General features: G+C 37.4%; 1 protein-coding gene across 2 annotated transcripts in view; it reads right to left on the reverse strand.

Annotated features, from left to right (window-relative positions):
* Nucleotides 1-3,581: 3,581 nt before the first annotated feature.
* Nucleotides 3,582-18,551, reverse strand: part of LOC121297492 (interferon regulatory factor 2-like) — a 36,153-nt gene continuing 21,183 nt past the window's right edge. Inside the window, exons 5-9 of one of the 2 annotated variants that reach the window (XM_041223849.1) lie at nt 14,728-14,771; nt 12,899-13,007; nt 9,243-9,395; nt 7,210-7,250; nt 3,582-4,510 (exon numbers count right to left, since the gene is read on the reverse strand). In XM_041223849.1, coding sequence (XP_041079783.1) covers nt 4,199-4,510; nt 7,210-7,250; nt 9,243-9,395; nt 12,899-13,007; nt 14,728-14,771 — 659 coding nt within the window. In that variant the 3' untranslated portion in view covers nt 3,582-4,198. Of the gene's footprint in view, nt 4,511-7,209; nt 7,254-9,242; nt 9,396-12,898; nt 13,008-14,727; nt 14,772-18,551 lie in introns of both variants that reach the window. The other variant, XM_041223844.1, reaches the window with a different exon arrangement.

The raw sequence follows: 18,551 nt of genomic DNA on the forward strand, positions 1-18,551 counted from the left end.
ATTTCTATGAAATGTACCCAACGGTGTGTAATATATATTCTGAAAATTCCCATTTGTGAAAGAATAGTGTAAATATACATATTTTGTACCACTTTAAAATAAATGCAGCAAACATTCACCTTACTGATGCACTACCTGTTACTAAAGTTACACCTAATTTAGGAACCTGGCAGCTGGTTTAGTTTGCTTTTGGTAAATGATTGAACACACTACATAGCTGCATGATTTCTTTAAAATGTCTTCAACGAAAAAGACACCAGCTACATCAAAGACCAGACATATTTCTGTTAAAGAGCACTCTGTCCAATAAAAGGAGACATTTCACATGTCTGATGTCATTTTAACATGTACTTGTTTTTATTCTGTTTGATAATTCACTGATAGTGAAAACAGAATCTTTAAAAGATGGCCATACAAAAACAAAACAGTCTACACTTTAGCATGTACTGTTTTACAGGTAAGCATTAAAATATTTAGAATCATGTGTTGTATAATAACTCAATTTTGATTAATTTTGAATATGACAATGCTATTTTTTTCAGCTTTAATAAATGTTTAAATTGTGAAATATTACGAAATACCTATTTCTGTGAAATAAGCCATTCAGCATGGAGAATTCGCTATGAATGAACGGCAATGAATGAATGATGATTATGATGGCGATTTCAATTGCAGATGATTTATGAACTGTGAGGGCGCTCAGGGCCCGATGACTGTGAAGGGCGAGGAATAAATTACATGAACTGACATGCGCCTAGGGTAAAACGATGTAACTGGTTTTTATTACTGTTGCGTGGACGTTATAAGGATATTGAAAAGGACAGGATCGGTGTCGTATTCTTAAGCGATACTACTTGCCGTACTTACTTCTCGCCTAATATACCCAAGGTTGGGCCTGACGAATGACTGTTTGCACTTTACAGGTAAGGCCGTGGCTAATACTTCCCGTTGAGTCCTTGGTGTACTTCAACCTGAATTTAACCGGTGTAAAGTTTAAATTGACCTCTATGACGATAGCCACCGGTCAGGGGGTTGTAGGTGAGTAGGCGTATTTTGTTCTTACTAGAAAAGCCAAAAAAAAGAAAAAAAAACAAAAAAAAAACTAAAAAAAACAAAAACTAGGAGGACATGCCGTCGCTCCCAGAGCCAGAGGGGGGGGAGGAGGATCTGCCGTCGCTCCCAGAGCGAGAGAGGGAGGAGGACCTGCATGAGACCATCCCAGGGCGCTCAGGGCCCGAGAGACTGTGCCGCCACCTCCCAAGAGGCACCCAGAGGCCTGAGGAGCCGCCGTCCATGGCCACCCGATCTGCCCCCAAAAAGACAAGGCCGCCAAACCAGAAATGGAGAAAAATAATAATTAATGAACTCTACAATAGCGATAAACTTGGCCCAACGGCTACCTGCATGAGGCTGGCTAGAAAAACATGAAGAGTTACATGCATCCCAGTGCCGCAGATAGAAAGTGGCTGTGGTCACCTCCCCCAAAACAGACAAGGCCGCCAAACCATGAATGATAATAAATAATTAATGCTCTCCACAGTGGCACTCTGCCACCTATCCCCCAAATATTGAATTTAATGAAAATCAGTACCTGAGACATGGCCCACCCACCAGAGCATAACTGCACCGAGGGAGAGAGCCCAGCCTCTCAAAACGCACCCCGCAGAACTATTAAATACAAACCGCTCAGCATTCAGGTGAGGAAAAACCCCCTACTCACATATTTTTTATTTTTTAGGGGGATACCTCAGGAAATCCATGGCTGAGGGCAGCCCTTCCTCCAGGCTCTAAGCGGTCACTTCCGTTTCGGCTACCCAGCCCTTAACTGAGAAGCCGAAACAAAAAGAAGCGACAAGAAAGAATAACACACAGAGCTTTTATGCGCTTGCTGATGACGTTTTGGTTAGTGGCGGATTCTCCTTCCAGAAAAGCAACCAAGTTCGCAATTTTTAAAGTGAAAAAAATAAAGCCATAACTGTATGTCACAATGCCTTAATAACATGGAGACATGTATCTATGAGTACATATATCCATGTCTTAAAACAATGGAAACAGTTTATCTAAACGTATTCTTTCTGTTTACAGTTCAGCAAGCAGCTTTTGAAGGAGCTCTTTTATTATTCTTGCTTGCAATTTCACATGCTACAACAAAATGGAAAGGCTGTTTAGTCATGGAGTAAACTGACAGCTGGACTGTATGCAATAATATCAATATAATAACTTCAGAAATGTTTACAGTGATGATGTTTTTTCAATGTCCTTCAGGGATAGAAATAAGATGGATGCCAATTTCATAGAAGTTTCACCCATTCCAGGTTTTATACAAGCTTGTTTAGCCCCAGTGTATAGGGAACAAGCTCAGGTGTGTATTAAGAAACCCATAGTAAAACCAGGAATGGATCAAGAATCACAATTCTTATTTTTATCTCTGTCCTTTAATGAATCTCTTCACTGGCTTTTTTTAAATGAGGTAAGTATCATGGGGAAGGCGCAAGGATTTTCCTGTGAAATGGACAAGCCCCAGTGAGCTGAACTGCCTATTAGTACCACGGTTCTAATTTCACACAAAGCAGTGTTAAGGCTGGCCACTTTGTCCAGGGCTTCTACTGCACTGTATTAAGTTACTTTATTTAGGTTGCTTGGTGTAACTTCACATTTAATGCTTATCCACATCTAAGGTCTGACTGACCATTAACCCAGCATTCAATTGCCTAACAAAGGTTAATAAGCGCTTTTTGCTGAGGCATCCGGGCTTGTTTCTACTCTGGAAGCTAGTCTATAAATTGAACATTTTAGCAAACACTAATCTGTCTTTGTTAAGACGGGGCATGGTGTCTGGTTATCAAATCACTTTTTTAAAAGAGAATAAATCAAAAGTAAAGAGCTGCCTGGTAAATCCAGCCCTCGACTCAAACCTCAGACATCTTTGCTTCTGTTCAAGATCATTATATATATACACATGCAGTACAGTAAACCCTAATTGGAGCCAGGGGTATTCAGAAAATATGTTATACAGTACAATTATTAAAATGATATTCCCAATCAAAAAATCTCTAAAATGCAAGGATTGGTGTACAGTACTGTAAACAGCAGGGATATAGTGGAGGAGTCAGCACATTGTTTTTTTGACAATGGGGAAGAGAAGCGCTCCACACAACATAACAGTTTATCAGGGGTATATGTGGATAAAGGGGCTTTAGACAAGTGTAGATAGTTAAGGTCATACTGTACAAACTATTCCAAAATAAATATCACCTTTCATTTGTTGAAACACATGATTCTAAATAATAAAACATAATCTTGGATAAGCTTTGCATATTTATTGATCCACAGGATTAATAGGCACACGTGTTGCTTATGAGAGGCAATTTTGTACATTGTTACAAAAACCGAGAATGAAATGTGCCATGTAATTAAGCAAAAACAAAAATCATAACGTTACATATATTTTTGGTAGAAAAGATAAAACATCCACTTATCTAGAATTCAAGGACTTAAAGGACTTTGATTCTGAGGGAAATATATATATATAATATATATATATATCTTATATATATATATATATATATATATATATATATATATATATAGACACACACACACACACACACACACACAAAAGCTTGCATTAGGAAAATATTTCAATCATTCTTTTTTTTCCACCGGCACTTATTTTTTCTTTGCTGTATTAAATCACTTCATCTTCATCCTTTTGTACCTCTTTATGTGAGCGAAAAAGAAAGGCTAGCCAAAGCAGGGCAATTTTCTTCTCCACAGGAACTCTAAAAATCTCCAAGGTGTGTAGGTGTCATTGCATGACACATCTGGAAGTGCTCTATGACACAGTAAGTGCTTTCAGTAAGGTGCAGAAGCAAGTTGCAATTAAGCCAATATTGCACTATGTACATATTCACAATAAAACCTTTTCTGTATATGCCAGCAATGCATACTATATGATTTCTTTCATATACTGCTTCTTTTTGGTCCTCTTGCTATCAGAACTTGCATCTTTCCGCCTGATTGTAACGCATATCACGTTAAGGGAAAAGCTTCTAGTCTTAATCCCATGAGCTGTCCTGAGCTCGGACATGGCAGTCTGTTTGCTAGTTCCTGATGAGGGTTTCTTGTCATTCGCTGCAGTGTGGTGGCACTGCCTGGGTGAGTGCAGTCAGTTTGTCCTAAAAAAAAAAAGACAGGCTTAGCATGTTTTCACTCCGGACTTGGAGACATCTGACGTCTTCATGATTACGCTGGCACGTGTCTCGTGGCCCGCCCTTGTGACCGTAGAGATGTGTGCGGGAGGTGGGGGCAAGATAGTGGGAAGGTTTGGCCATGGGGGGGTACTTTTGTAGGCAATCAGGGGGGACTCCTCTCTGTTGCTGGTGACTTTGAAGTTAGTTTTGCCCGACGTTACAAAGGTGGCCATGCTTGGCAGCTGGCACGTGTTGTTCCCTGTGCTGTTGCAGAACAGCTTCCCATCCCCGCTTCTCGCCTGCCACAGCGAAAGCCCCTGTTGAATATAAAAAAAATTCACTGTAGTAAAAAGCGGGCTTTGCTAAGGGAGACTATCTCTATGGTTTCTATGAGAACCACAGTTTTCAGAGCCATTCACACATAGGAAAACATCCTCATGACTACAATCTGTCTCTCACACCCCTTATACAAATCTACAACGCTTGCAGTACACTATTAGTATACTTGCAGCAGGGGTGAAATTCTGCCGGTACCAGTCACCGGTACTCAATACCTGGACTTATTTTAATGCCGGTACAAGGTACCGGGACTTACTGTATCTGCTTTTCATCTAATGCATATGCATTCTGTTGACTCTTACAGTTGTTTATTTTACACAGTCCATTTGCATTCTGTTATGAAATGTGTAAATTAGTCTCCTGATTAACAGTTTTTTTTTTTTTCTTTTAAACCTTCAAAACAAAGAAAATGACGGAATTTGGAAAATATAGCCGTTTTCTGGGGCATGTGAAACGAAATCAATTTAAAACTAAAATATGTGTTTCAATAAATTCTGGGAACCGCTCCTATAGAGAAAAATATATCATTGTTTTCTTAATGTACACGATGAAACTAGAAAGTTACTGAGTTTTTGAATGTTACTTCCTAAGAGATAAAAATTAAAGCCATGCTAATTACATAACGTTTTGTCATGTTAAATGAAACTCTTCATAAGTCCAGTTGGTTACTGATTCAGAAGTTGACTGACCATTCTGTGAGAGAAAAAAATGACACTTACAGTAATTAATTATACGATAAAAGTCCAGCTGGAACTGGAGCAGCTGTTTAATAACAACAGTAACTACTATTGTTGATCTAATCTAACTTTAAAATATTTTTGTTTGAACGTCTGAAAGCATTCAATTGTGGTACATTTTTATTTCACGTCTCCAATGCTGACGAAGGCTGTAGCAGCTAAACACACCCACTGTTCTGACTTTCTTTTCTTAATAAACTAAACATGTTGCATTTTTAAATGATTTTATGCTGATTTATATCGTAGTGGTAGAGTGTTCATTTAAGTATTTGCCCTGCAGCAAATGCACGCAGCCACACGGCAGACACAAGTATTAATACCCTGTACCTTTCTAATCAAGGGATCTAGGGGAGGTCCCTAATAAACGCGGAATAAAAAAACAATAATTGTTTGAATACAGTAATTGTTACTGCTGTTTATAATGGTATTTAAAACAGGATTCATTTATCAGACTTTTTACAATTCTGCCCTCAGTCTGATCCCACCGCAGTTGAATACGCAACGGAATATCATAGATCAATCTCTTAATAGTAGTGCCTGTTACAAAAAAAAAATGTCAGCCTCTATTGTGCACTTTTTGACTGAGACTTTTGTATCATTTTTTAATTGCACTTTTATATATATATTTCACTTCTTTTTTAGGATATCTTGAAACAAAACACTGTCAACAGCAGCTACTGCATAGTGTTTCTTAATGCTTAGCATTTAAGATTTAACTTAAGTGTTATATTACAGTACATGACTGAGTGATACAAGCAAAGGGTACAAAGCTTTCGGTATTTTCAGATTCTTTGTTTATGTTGAATTGGTTATATTTTAGCAATTATTTTTTAAGGCTTATTTTGTATTCAAAAGTTATCGTACATTTTAGTATTTATTCATCGGCACTCAAATTGGCTAAATGTTTTAAATGCTTACACCTGGCTGTGCATATGAGTACGTGCACTTTTTTGTTGAGAATGTCACCCCTGACTTGTAGTATACTATACCTTTATCCATCCATTTTAACCATTTCATTGTTTATCAGATTTTTTTGTGAACTAAAAAGTTTATTTCCTAGTTTTAATGTAAATATATCATGTGTAGTAACTATAATATAGACCTACAGCACTGGCAGCTGTGGTTTTACTTATAAATCCATGGTGAAAATGTGTATGCAAAATGTGTGCAGGTTTACAGCAATGTGATTCAGTTAGGAGTGTAGACATATCCTTTGGTTTTAGATACTTTCATTTTCAACCAACTTAAAACAGAAAACCAGTTCAACCAACATGCAGTACCATATTCTACAATGTAATGCCAAACTTGGATAGTATTACCCATATGTAATGACTGCTATTCTCTCCTGAAAGCTGGATTACTGTAATTGTAAGAATGAAGCCTCTGCTCTGTGTTTACTGGCTGTTCAACAAAATAAATCAGAGACGAACAGTTCAGGTGGCAAGCTGCAGAAGCAATATTCTGCTTTCACAGCCTCCAAATTGGTTGTATTTTAGATACATATTCTAAGAAGGCAAAAACCGCATTTAACTCCAGGGATAAATGTCTGTGTTAGAATGTAAGCTTTTTAATTGTGAGCTACTTCTGTACAGCTGGATCAAACTGACATTGTCTTAAATCAGCTGCCCTGTATTAAATTTGATAGAGCCCGCAGATTAATATACTGTAACCTGTACTAAGTGGACAGAACCAAATGTATATTTTCAAGAACTACGATCCCCAAAAAGCCTTCGATAACAAATATCAATCATTTGTTTGAATCCTTTTAATTTTTGATCACTCTCTATATTTTTATGCTCCTTTGTAGACGTGAAAGTTTTCAAGATTTGTGTGGAAAATGCAGATTATATAATTTCTTAATTTTGAAATTGCATTTTACATGGTAAAAAACAAAAACAAACAGTCAATGCCATGGTACAAAAACCAATCGGAATTCTCACCTTTGTTTCGTCATCGCTCTGCACACTGTCTGTTTCGCTTTCTGCTGAAAAAACAAAAGTGAAAAGCAAAAGTAAACTGCTCGCATTCTTATGTTGCCTGTCATACATCACATACTTTATACAGTGTGTAAAACCGGGAAGGCTGCTAGTGTGGATTATTCTCCATTTCTGAAACAAGGATTGAACACTGTATGTCAGATAAATTTGTATAGAGAGTATATTTTGGTTTGATATATGCTTCAGATTCATTCTATAACAGTAACAGTAAACTGAGCTAATAAGCAAATTCTTAGAAGCAGACCCGGTTCTGTTAGGCTGGTTAACCCTGCTGAAATTGCTGGTATGTAAAAGTTACTTATAATTTCAAATCATTTTGTTTTGATGTCTGTATTGTTATAGTATTTATGTCATAATAATTTATTTACCTTGGGATGTCTTGACAAAAATTGCCCTATATACTGTACTTTAAATGTTGCTGCTGTTATGAGAAATTTTGTATATTATGTTAATTTAGTGCATATAATGTAGAAATGAAACTGAATGTGACGGTGCCTTCTGAACTGTGTTCTCCAGTAAACACTACAATGTACAGCATTTATTTCTCGTGAAACCCATTTATACCCTGCAGTTCTTTGCTACAATGTTTGGCATACTAAAGTATTTGGCAACACGCACTATGATTATTATGGCAGATCGTAATATAGATATTACAATTGTAAATACAACAGACGACTGTAACCTCCTTTAAAGTACATTTCTACATACTATAACCAACACCATGTCATTGTAAATTGTTTAGAATACAACTGGTCACCTTGAAGTAAGCCATAGTAAATATTGAAAAATATTATAACCTCAAGATTAAAGAATGTCATAATAAGTACTGGAAAGTATTATAATCACACTGAGGTATGGCTAGCAGAGAATGACAAGGGAACTCCGAAGTCTATTTGCTAACCAATTTGCATACTCAAATTGCATGTTCTGGGAATCAAATTACTGTAGGGCATCCTTTAGAAACTACTGCTATAAAAATTGCAGTAAATATTAAAGTTTCCATTATACGACATACAATAAAGTAAGCTATTGTATATTGTGTTATGGGTGGGCCCGGTCTAGGTTGTTCATTAACTTGTACACATAACTGATAGCTGAAGGGTGTGAAAAGCAATATATTCTTTATCGCAATAACAACTGCTTGACCTTGACCGCTTGGATACGACTCTCCAGTCAGCTATTGCCTATTACTGATTGCATGTCAGACACAGTTGTTGAAATTCAATATACTTTCGAACTAACTTTTAAAGCGACTGTAAATTATATAAAATTATAAATTTGTGGAACGTTATTTGTGTCTTTGGATGGCTTATCCATTGATTATTGGCAACTGTAGCATGTTTAGTTTTTCATTAAGAAATGTATTCAAGTTAAACTAAATCATTGCATTGCTTACTGTTGCTTCCTAGAGTAATGTATTTAAGCATTTTAGTTTAATTTAAAAATGCTTTTGGTGGATATGTATGTATTGGTCCACAGATTTTACACAATGGGGGGGGTTTAACTACTCCTACACCTAGAGGGAGTAATAATTAAACAACATTCCTAAGTATTGTGTTTGAAGTATACAGCAGTAAAAGTACAGCAAACTTGAATCTTTACTGCACACATTTGTTCCTAAACCTCAGCTTTACTCTAGTTTTGTGGATGCTTTCCTGGAGCGTACTGAACCAGGAAGTCTTACTTAACAGTTCCATATCAAAAAGAAATAACTAAAAAATTCACAACACCTTTGACATTTGGTACTTACTTTCAGCGGATTGGTTTCTGTTACAGTATTTGTACACCTGCACATATCAAATTGGAATGTAAAACTATATCAAATAAACTACTGTAAATTATTTATTTATTGCACTGCAAATTCTGGACTAGTTCCCAATTGGCGGTTGTGCATTAACTAGGTGAGAAGTGAATACCGAAATGCAAGTTTGTGATTAAAATGGTGCTGTTTGTGAGAAGGGGATCAGTGCACCCACCTCCATATGAAGACACTGGCGATATCTGGAGTGGGTAGCCGTGGCTCGAGCTGACCGACTGGTCTTCACTTTCCGTCGTCACCTCGATCACCTGACACACGTCGGGGGGGTTGCTGATGATCATTTCTTCATATTGTGGTGAACTCCTGTGTTCTTCAAAAAAATGTACAAAAGAAAGCTTAAAGGGGCATGCTCATTATTATCTTGAACTCCTTCAGTAATAAGTAATGTTGTATAAAGACTGTACTATGTCAGCGAGATACAGGGTAGCTCTATAACTGCAGACAAGCCTGGCTCTTCTACATAGCGGTTAAGATGCTTGCTTGCGGTGTGCAAGGTTGCCTTTTTGCACCCAGCCTCTGTGCTGTTACATTAACACAACTGATTGACAAATTAACCAATTTTTGTTGAAAATAAATGTTGTATACAGGTGGAAAGAGTTCAAATACTAATACTAAATAACTAGTTTCTTAGATAACAATGATAGGTTTTTATTGTGCATAATTTTATATTCAAAATTGGAGTGAAGCCTTTAATATTTAAAGTGGTTGTTTTTCTTTAGTAAATGTGAACAATTTCTGACTCTTCCTTTTATCAACATCCTGATGATTTCGTACAGTGCACCCAAGAGGCAAGTAATTACACTGAGCTGAATAAATGAGATTATAAATCAACTGGAGACATAACAAACAGAAAGCCAGCCTTGCTTATGAATGTTAACATGATTCCTGTACTACAATGCACAGCTTACAGCATTACTGGAGGACATCAATATGACAAATACTATTCCCCTGTACCAATGGCTTTTATAAGAAAGGGGTTGTTGAGAACTTTCTAATAGTGTCATGAACTAGGAAAGTACCTGCATTCAGATTCACAACCTAACAGTAACTGATTTCAAGTGTGTACAGTATATAGAAAACAAATTCAAGCCAACAGTCATCATATAAAAGCAAAGTGATGTCTTTAAACCTCATGTAGCCCACATTGTTGGTTGGCTTTGAAGCTTCCTATTTGGCCATTCATTACTCAATGATAGTGACTATTTCACCAGTTCCTTCTCAGATATCATGTGTAAAACCACTATGTAGTCTACCCCAGGCTCCAAGGTCATACACTTTGAAAAAGTACCTTATGTACTTTATATAAAGATCTTACAGACAGGATTCCTCTCAGGCTAAATCTATACTGTAGCTCCAGTTTCAGCAGAGAGATGTTTGAAAGTGCAGGTTCAGTTAATCTGGACTTGAGCTGTGTTCTGTTCAAGTGTCTTTAAATTGTAAATCTACTCCATCAAGTTAAATGAGAGAATAAACAGAACACGGTTCTATTAGGCAAATTAGGCTTTCTGTTTCGTAAAGTGACCACAACAAAGTATCAGTGTGAGGGAGGTGAGGGCGACAAAATCAAAAAAGTGTCCGGTTAAAAAAAAAAAAAAAAATGTGTGTCCGTATATATATATATATATATATATATATATATATATATATATTACATAATGCTGAAATAACATGTGCAGATTACATTATGTAAAAATATAAACATGTACAATAAGCCTATACAGTCTCCAGTACAGTAGTACAATCTAATTAATACACAGTACAATGCAAAAATACTGCAATATTATTTTAAAATAAAACTAAATGATGTTAGCTGATTTTCTTTTTCACCGTAGCCTACTTAGTACACAATTAACATAAAATAGATCACTGTCGCACTGACACGTTATGATACTATACAGTATCTTACATATACTGCACACACTTTACAGAAATAAATCATTTTTTAATTGACGTAGAGCATTTTGCAGTGTAGTGCAAGTAAAACACATAGCCTACATGCTAGACCACCTTTGCAAAAGTAATTAAGGACTTAAAATTCTGAATTTAAATATTGTAGTCCACATCTTGCATAAACCACTGGAGTCAAGCAGTATTTCTAAAAGCTTCTTGCCGTTATCCAACCGATCAATCGCAGTTTGTTTAAACTCTGTAGTTTGTTTCGATGCCCTCTTTTAGCCATCTTCTTAATTTTAGCAATTTAGTACCAACTTGTATTTGTTCTTCCATTATTTTCATCCTGTCTCTGGTGTCAGTATAACAGCTTTGTTTTAATTTTTTTCCCCCCAGTGTCTCACAGTGACCTCATGTCAAAGTTAATTCAATATTATTGGGAGACATACGTTGTGTCTGACATATCCAAATGTACGGCATAACAGTGTCTTTATTAGCAAGGGACTACTGTATTCACCACAATCTAAGCAGGAAAGAGCTATGACAAACCTTACCTAGTTTCATTTCTGTCCTTCATCATGGGTATTTCATATTTCTGGGAATGCATATCCATAAACAACATGATATGGTACACTTGTGGGATATGCAACCAAAGAAACATTAAGATTAAAAGAATAGAAGCCAGCATTACCAACATGCACAAACCTTTATAGCAACACTGCACAGTTTATTCTCTGTGGGCTATGTTTCTGTTATCTTGTAGTCAGGCAGCTAATTCACAAAAGAACATCCTGTACAAAGAAACTGAACAACAACAAGTAAAAAAAAAAAAAAACACAATCGCCTGTACAGACAAAAGGACTTGTTAGTGCACTGAGGAAACAGCACCCACTTCCTGTGGTTGCTGTGCAGGGGGCCCTCAACCTGCTGTCCTAGGCAAACCTACATAAACTTCTTAGAGGAAAATACTTCAACGACATTATTTATTGTTAGCAATAGCAGTAGTATGACTAGCAATGTAATGCTAAATGTTACACAGAAAAACAATGCAATAAATGTACTTATATTAAACAACATTAAGCATTAACCACAAGCCTGGATTCTGCCAATTAACTGAGAAAATGACTGGTTATTAGCAAGATAATTCCCATGGCATCAAAGTTCTGATTTCCAATTGCACAGTTCATCTTATTTGTTTGCCGAATTAAAGCTTATTTTACAAAACTATTTTCTCCCCACATCAATTTTTCAAATGAGAAAACATGATCTTTCAGAAACAACAGCACTTTACATTTAAAAAAAACACAAACACCGTAAAAGCTAAACCAGAGGCCCCATTACTTTTCTCTGAAGAGCTGGCTAACAAATAAAGGCGCAGAGCAAACAGGCAGGTGGGCAGACGCTTGGGCTACGCATACAAATACAAATACAATGCCAGGTTAGCTTGGCACCATGCCAGCCCAGTGAATTACACCAATCCAATGCCTGCTGGGACTCTTTTCTGCTGCTGTTATCTACTCCACACAGAGCTTTCACTGCGCCTCAATGAAAACACACATACAGATCACAAAAATGTAGTGTAAACTAAGTCTATCACAGACTTTTTGCATGTTTCATTAAATATTTTAAAAGCTGACTCATTTGAGCCTCTTCAAAAACAACATTCCTTAAATCTCTCCTTAATGGGTAAAGGGCTTCCATATTCCTATTTTCTATATTGTTGTCTCTTAAACATCAAAGTGGTACATTGTTTAAGAATAAAAAAACCCTGGATGGTTTTGATATTTTTGACAGCTTTGGGCCTTTTAATCCACATGCATTTTTAAAAAATTGTATTTAATGTACCAGTAGACCATTCAATAGACTTTGTATCAGCATATATGTAGAAGAATATTTTCAGCAGACAGAACCTAATCTGCTTACCTAAGAGACTGCCAACAGTACTGTCCACCATTGCTTCCTCTTTAATTACGACATTCAACTGTGCTTCAGCCCTATTTGTCCCATTGCCTGGGGAACAGGGCCTCTCCAGCTGTTGAAGAAAATATGAAATAGTTGCACTTGGGTTATGTAGAAACTCATAAGTGTACATGTGGAAGAGATGTTCTAATTAACACTTTGAACTGATTTGAATGTGCTACATTTTGCTGTCTTTAACATCCCGTGACTACAGTAGACAAATGTTTCCCATGTTACGAAGTTGTAGTTGTGTATGGAGGTACTCCTAGAATCCTACTTTCATATGTTAAGTTTCACCGCTTTGTGTATTTCAACCTTTTTTACCTTATACCAGGGTTGGCCAAACTTCCTGACCCTACGAGCCCCATAACAACATTTCCATATGGTTGACAGCCGCAAGACACATACTGTAAAACATGACATGTTTGCGAGCAAGGCATTTTAAATACTAGCACTGTTGTGCAGTACAGTAGTTGTTATCTCTTGACACAAGAACAAGGGATAATATTGCAGATCCTTACAGTTTGTGTAATTTGTATTGTACTGTTGATCTACCGATGTATTACACTTTAAATGCAACACCATGGTGTTTTTTAAATTATTTCTGTTTATTCTGTATGTATTACGCACTTTACATAAAATATATTCAGTTATTATGAAGCAAAATACAGTAACTGACCTGATTTCACCAAAAACACCACATAAAAAGACACATTTTTGTAAGGATTCTTTTTGACAAGCTCTTCCCTTGAAGATCTGAATGCTGGGTTTTGAAAAAAAAAAAAAAAGAAAAGACGCGTTTTTCTTTGTATGGCTGATGCGTGTATGAAATACTTTTGAGAGCTTTGTGGATGCCAAATGCACTGCATTATTTTGAAAGGGATTACAGTACCTGCTCATGACGAGATGTAAGATATGTAAATATCGTATTAATTTTAGACCTGCAAGATAACATTTAAACATGCATTCTCTAGTCTAGCGGCGACACTCCAATTTCATAAAAAGATTAATTTATCTGAGTAAGGACAATTAGCACAAGCGATATTTCATGCTTGCTATTCAAAACTTGCTTGAGTCGTTAAATCAGCTTCTTTATTGAACACCAAAAGGAGCATCTGCCTTCAGTCTGATCCAGGAGGATATTCAGATGCAAATGTGTTGTGATTTGTTTGATAATGATGTTTGAGGTTGCCTGCCTTGTAGACTACACTACAGTGTAGAAGTGATTTGTTGCCTGCAGATGAGACACAGTTTGCAGTGAAAGCAAACTCTTTCTCCTGGTTTAAGGCCTCATATGTTTGCTTATTACTCGTGGATAGTTTGCTCGATACCATTGTCTCCAGGAAACGAACGAGCACTTAATTCAAAATTATAAAATGTACTTTTAACTGCACATCCGGCTTTCACTCTGTGAAATATGCAAGAGCCAGTGAGTGGTGCAGAAAATCAACAAGTGAAGAAATATCCTTGCAGTGAACATGCAGGCTCAAAGAAACAGGAGAGAAGAAAGAATCATTAACATAAATGAACACAAAGAACAAAAATTATGAACTTGTACTGTTTATTTTTACTTACTTTCTTTTCATTTTTGTTGATTACTCTTTCTTCAGTTCATTCAAGCTTGAACTCCTGAAGAGCCACGGTTTGGCCATCTCTGCCTTATCCGATCAACTTCTGCCTCCCCTTGTATTTAAATATCTAAACAATTATCTCCTAGCTGCCCAGGAAGGTAATTGGTGTATCTTATTACAAGAAATTTTAGCTATGCATATACTTAGCAAAAAATGGATTACCTTAATTAATTTGATCTTGTCTTCTTTGTCCACTTTTTTCTTTCCTGCAAAACAAAATTAATTACTGAATGTATCGCTACTAGCTGTGTAAAGGAGTTGGGTGACAGATACAAAGACAGTTACGTTTTCTTATTGCTACAGTGTTGTTACAATTATACTCCCAGTGTATTACCCCAAATAAATTCTACCAGAACCTGCAATCACAATACAATGGTTATATAATTGATAATGCAGTGTTGCTGATCCTGTAGCTCACTGGTTACCAGTGTGTACAGGTTCAAAGCATTGTGATACTATCTGCATGTCAAATTATTAACATAATCCAAAATTGTCCTATTCTACCACTGGGGGCCTTTGAGCTTCCATTGCCTCATGGTACAGTACATTGCCATTGTAAGGTATTGCAGGTCACATGCTGTAATAACTGTACGTGTGCTTTATGTCCATTTGGGATCTCATAAGTGCCTGTGATTTTAAATAGATAAAGCAATAAAGGAAACCAATTGAAAGGCTAGATTACAATGGAGCTGCTTTAATACAATTAGAACACAGTATTAGTAAATGACAGTCAATTAAATACTTCAAATGGCTGAACTTTAACTGTGCATAGCCACAAAAAGGCTGGGTCTTACATACGGGCATTTCCACGCTAACAGGGTACACATGTGTAACAGAAAGTTTGCACAATAAACTTCATGATGTGATGTTCACCCCCCTCTTATCATATGCTCTAGACTCTCAATGACATGGAATTATTAAAGGGAAGATAACTTTTCATGTTGCACAAATGTTGCAGGCACTTGAAGTTCATACTCCATGCACGGTGACACTGTGAATGAGGGCGGACACAAGGCATTAAAAGAACCCAAAAAATGACTTGTTATTTAACGACATGTTATTACGGAAAAACAGTCAAAGATCGGAGTCCAAGGCATTACTTATGATGCTTTAATCAAAAGTTGTGTTGCTTGCACACAATTAGCAGACGCCTTTATCCAAGGCGACTTTGTGAGGGTGTACCGAGTGGCTGATGTTAAACAGGGAGGACGAACAACCAAAAATTCAGTTAAACGAAACAAATACTTTATTTGTGAACAAAAGTAAGCTTGTTCTTTCAACAAATAACTATTTACACTGACCCTGCATAAAACAACAAAAAAAAATATATACAATGGCAGATAGCACAATCCTTCTATCCCGAGGCTACCACAAAGGTCAGGTACTAACCTCCAGCCCACCCAGAGCTTCTCATACTGACCTCTTTTATACCTTATCTCAGGTAGGTCCCTCCCCCCAGCAAAACCAGTACCCATAATAATGATACATTAACCCAGATTAAACGTACCCTCTATGGAAAAGGTAAGCGTGGAAAGAACAGAGCATATCAAGCACAAGCCTAAGGCGCGCACTGCCCTTTCCATACAGACAACAGCCTGCCACAGAGAACAAGCAGACGTGCACTACCAGCGTTTCTTAAATCCAATGGTAAGCACCATCTCTATAACTAATTGTTAACAATCTTAAATCTCACAACTCCTGTATGTAGAAGCATTATCATTAGCAAAGAATACTTCAAATGATACATCGCACTAAAAAAAACAACACATGTATAAATACAGATTTCATTCTTAAGCCATTCCCCGATTCCTGACAAGCAAATACACACAGCTGTATAAATCAAGTAAATTACCTTCTTTATTAATCCAGAGAGATAGAAGATGTAATCTACAAAATAATTATACACTTCAGCAAGTGAGTGATATCTCGTAACCACAATCACGTTCGCAACACAAAGGACCGACACCAACAGATCAATAACAATAACACTGTGACGCAAAATGACGACTCTCTTCAGTCCGAAGTCAAAGGGCGTGGGTCAAAGTCACAGATAATGAATAATGTATGGCGCCGTTTTAGATTTACTACAGCCGACTTCCTGTTTGTTAAGAACATAGAAATGAGTGGACAGACTTCAGGACGCAAGATTAAAAACCTTTATTAGTGATTAACAAAATCCTGCATCCCCAAAAAACATGTTTTAATAAAAACTACTGGTATAAATCGGCTCCTAAAAAAGAAAACTTTGAGTGTTATTCCTTCCTAGAGAGCTAGGAATAGTATAAATGTCAATGTCCAGATAAAATTTCTTCAACTTTTTTTTTTTCACACAAAGTTATCAACACTATATGCCAACTTAAAGACCCCAGAGATGTACCCTACTTAGTTCAATCCAGACAGTTGTCAGGCTGATGCGCTGGGGAGACCACACTGTGGTTGATCCCCGGAGCCAGCATGGCAGCCGTTGTGTGTGCTGATGTGCTGGGGAGGCAAAATAAGCTGATGCCTGGAGCCAGCATTACACTTCAGCAATCAACACCAGCCAGAAGGATATCTATATCATCAGATGGAAAACAACGCAAATGGATGGAGATGCAGATGGATCACATTAGTTTACTGTAACGCTACATCTTAGTTGGTGTTATCTTGGCAAGAGCCAAGTTCAAATCAGCATGAAGTTTTAACATCTACTCTCATGTAATGGAAATCATGAAATTCTGGATACGTCCAGTGACGGCTGTGAATAGTGCAGCTGGTAACAAGGGAAAGACCTTGTGACAGCATGGAGAGACAGCTGACAGGAGGAAAGAGACCCCATTGGGGCTGGCAAGGGTTAGCTACCCTTGTTGGTAGTATCCAGCTTTGTGTTTCAAACATAAACAGGATGCTGAAGAAACCCGCCATAGGCTTCTAAGAAATTCAAAAGAAAAATACCCCTAGAGTCTGCGAGAGCGGGGGCGGAAGATGACTCAATGTTGGACAACACGGTGAATGACTTAGGAACAGAAACGGATATGAGAATGGAGAGTACTTCACAAAAGACTAGTTCAAGATCTGCAGTTAGCAAAGACATGGAACTCCAGGTTTGTGTCTGTGGGTGTGTCACAGAGACGGCCGAAGTGGGCGGCATCAGAACCAGGAAAAGGAATGAAATACACAAAACACAGGACGGATGAAATGAAATGATGATGGCGCTGGCTGGCGCCGGTTTATTGTAAAATAAAAGGGTTTACAAACAAAAGACAGGACACGGCACTTCATGCCAAAATAAACAGACAAACAAAACGAATAGACACGGACAAAACACAGAGTGGACGAACGCTACACAAACAATTGAAATCTATATTTACACTTATCTATCTCTTTCTCTCTCTCTCCCGTTCTCCACTCCCGAACACACAACCGCCAGTATGTGACAACTTGCATCTATATATACTGTTGTGCTGGGATTCAATTACCAATTAATTATTCACTTGAATCCCAGCACGTGAATTAATAAAGTGCAATTCCCCGTGCTCACATATTACTACATTTTACTTGCACGTGAAGTGCTGTGCAATCCTCGTGCCTAAATACACACATACATTTTAAACACTTGTGTTACAGACCCGTTTATATCCCGTGTACCAATGTCTATACACCAACATTTAAACACACCACATGCAACACATAACAGATAATATACACAGGGGCGGGCACTTTGTCACAGGGTGGAACAAGGCAACAATGGTCAGGGTTTGAAGATTCATCAAGGGAGAATTAAATCCTTGAGGGAGAAGGGACAAGTGCCTCACTTTGATCAGTACTGCTTATGAAGTCAGTCAAGTCAGTCGAATGAAATCCAGCGACAGGAAGCAAATCACAGTTCGCAGGATATCAGCACCCCCGTCATAGATGTGAGGAGGACTTGCATGGATACAACTAGTGGTGAACTTAATGATCCTTGCGAACCCGGTCAGACGAACCAGCGTAAGAGAGAAAAGAAC

Source organism: Polyodon spathula, chromosome 2, assembly GCF_017654505.1.
Source record: "Polyodon spathula isolate WHYD16114869_AA chromosome 2, ASM1765450v1, whole genome shotgun sequence".
NCBI lineage: Eukaryota > Metazoa > Chordata > Actinopteri > Acipenseriformes > Polyodontidae > Polyodon > Polyodon spathula.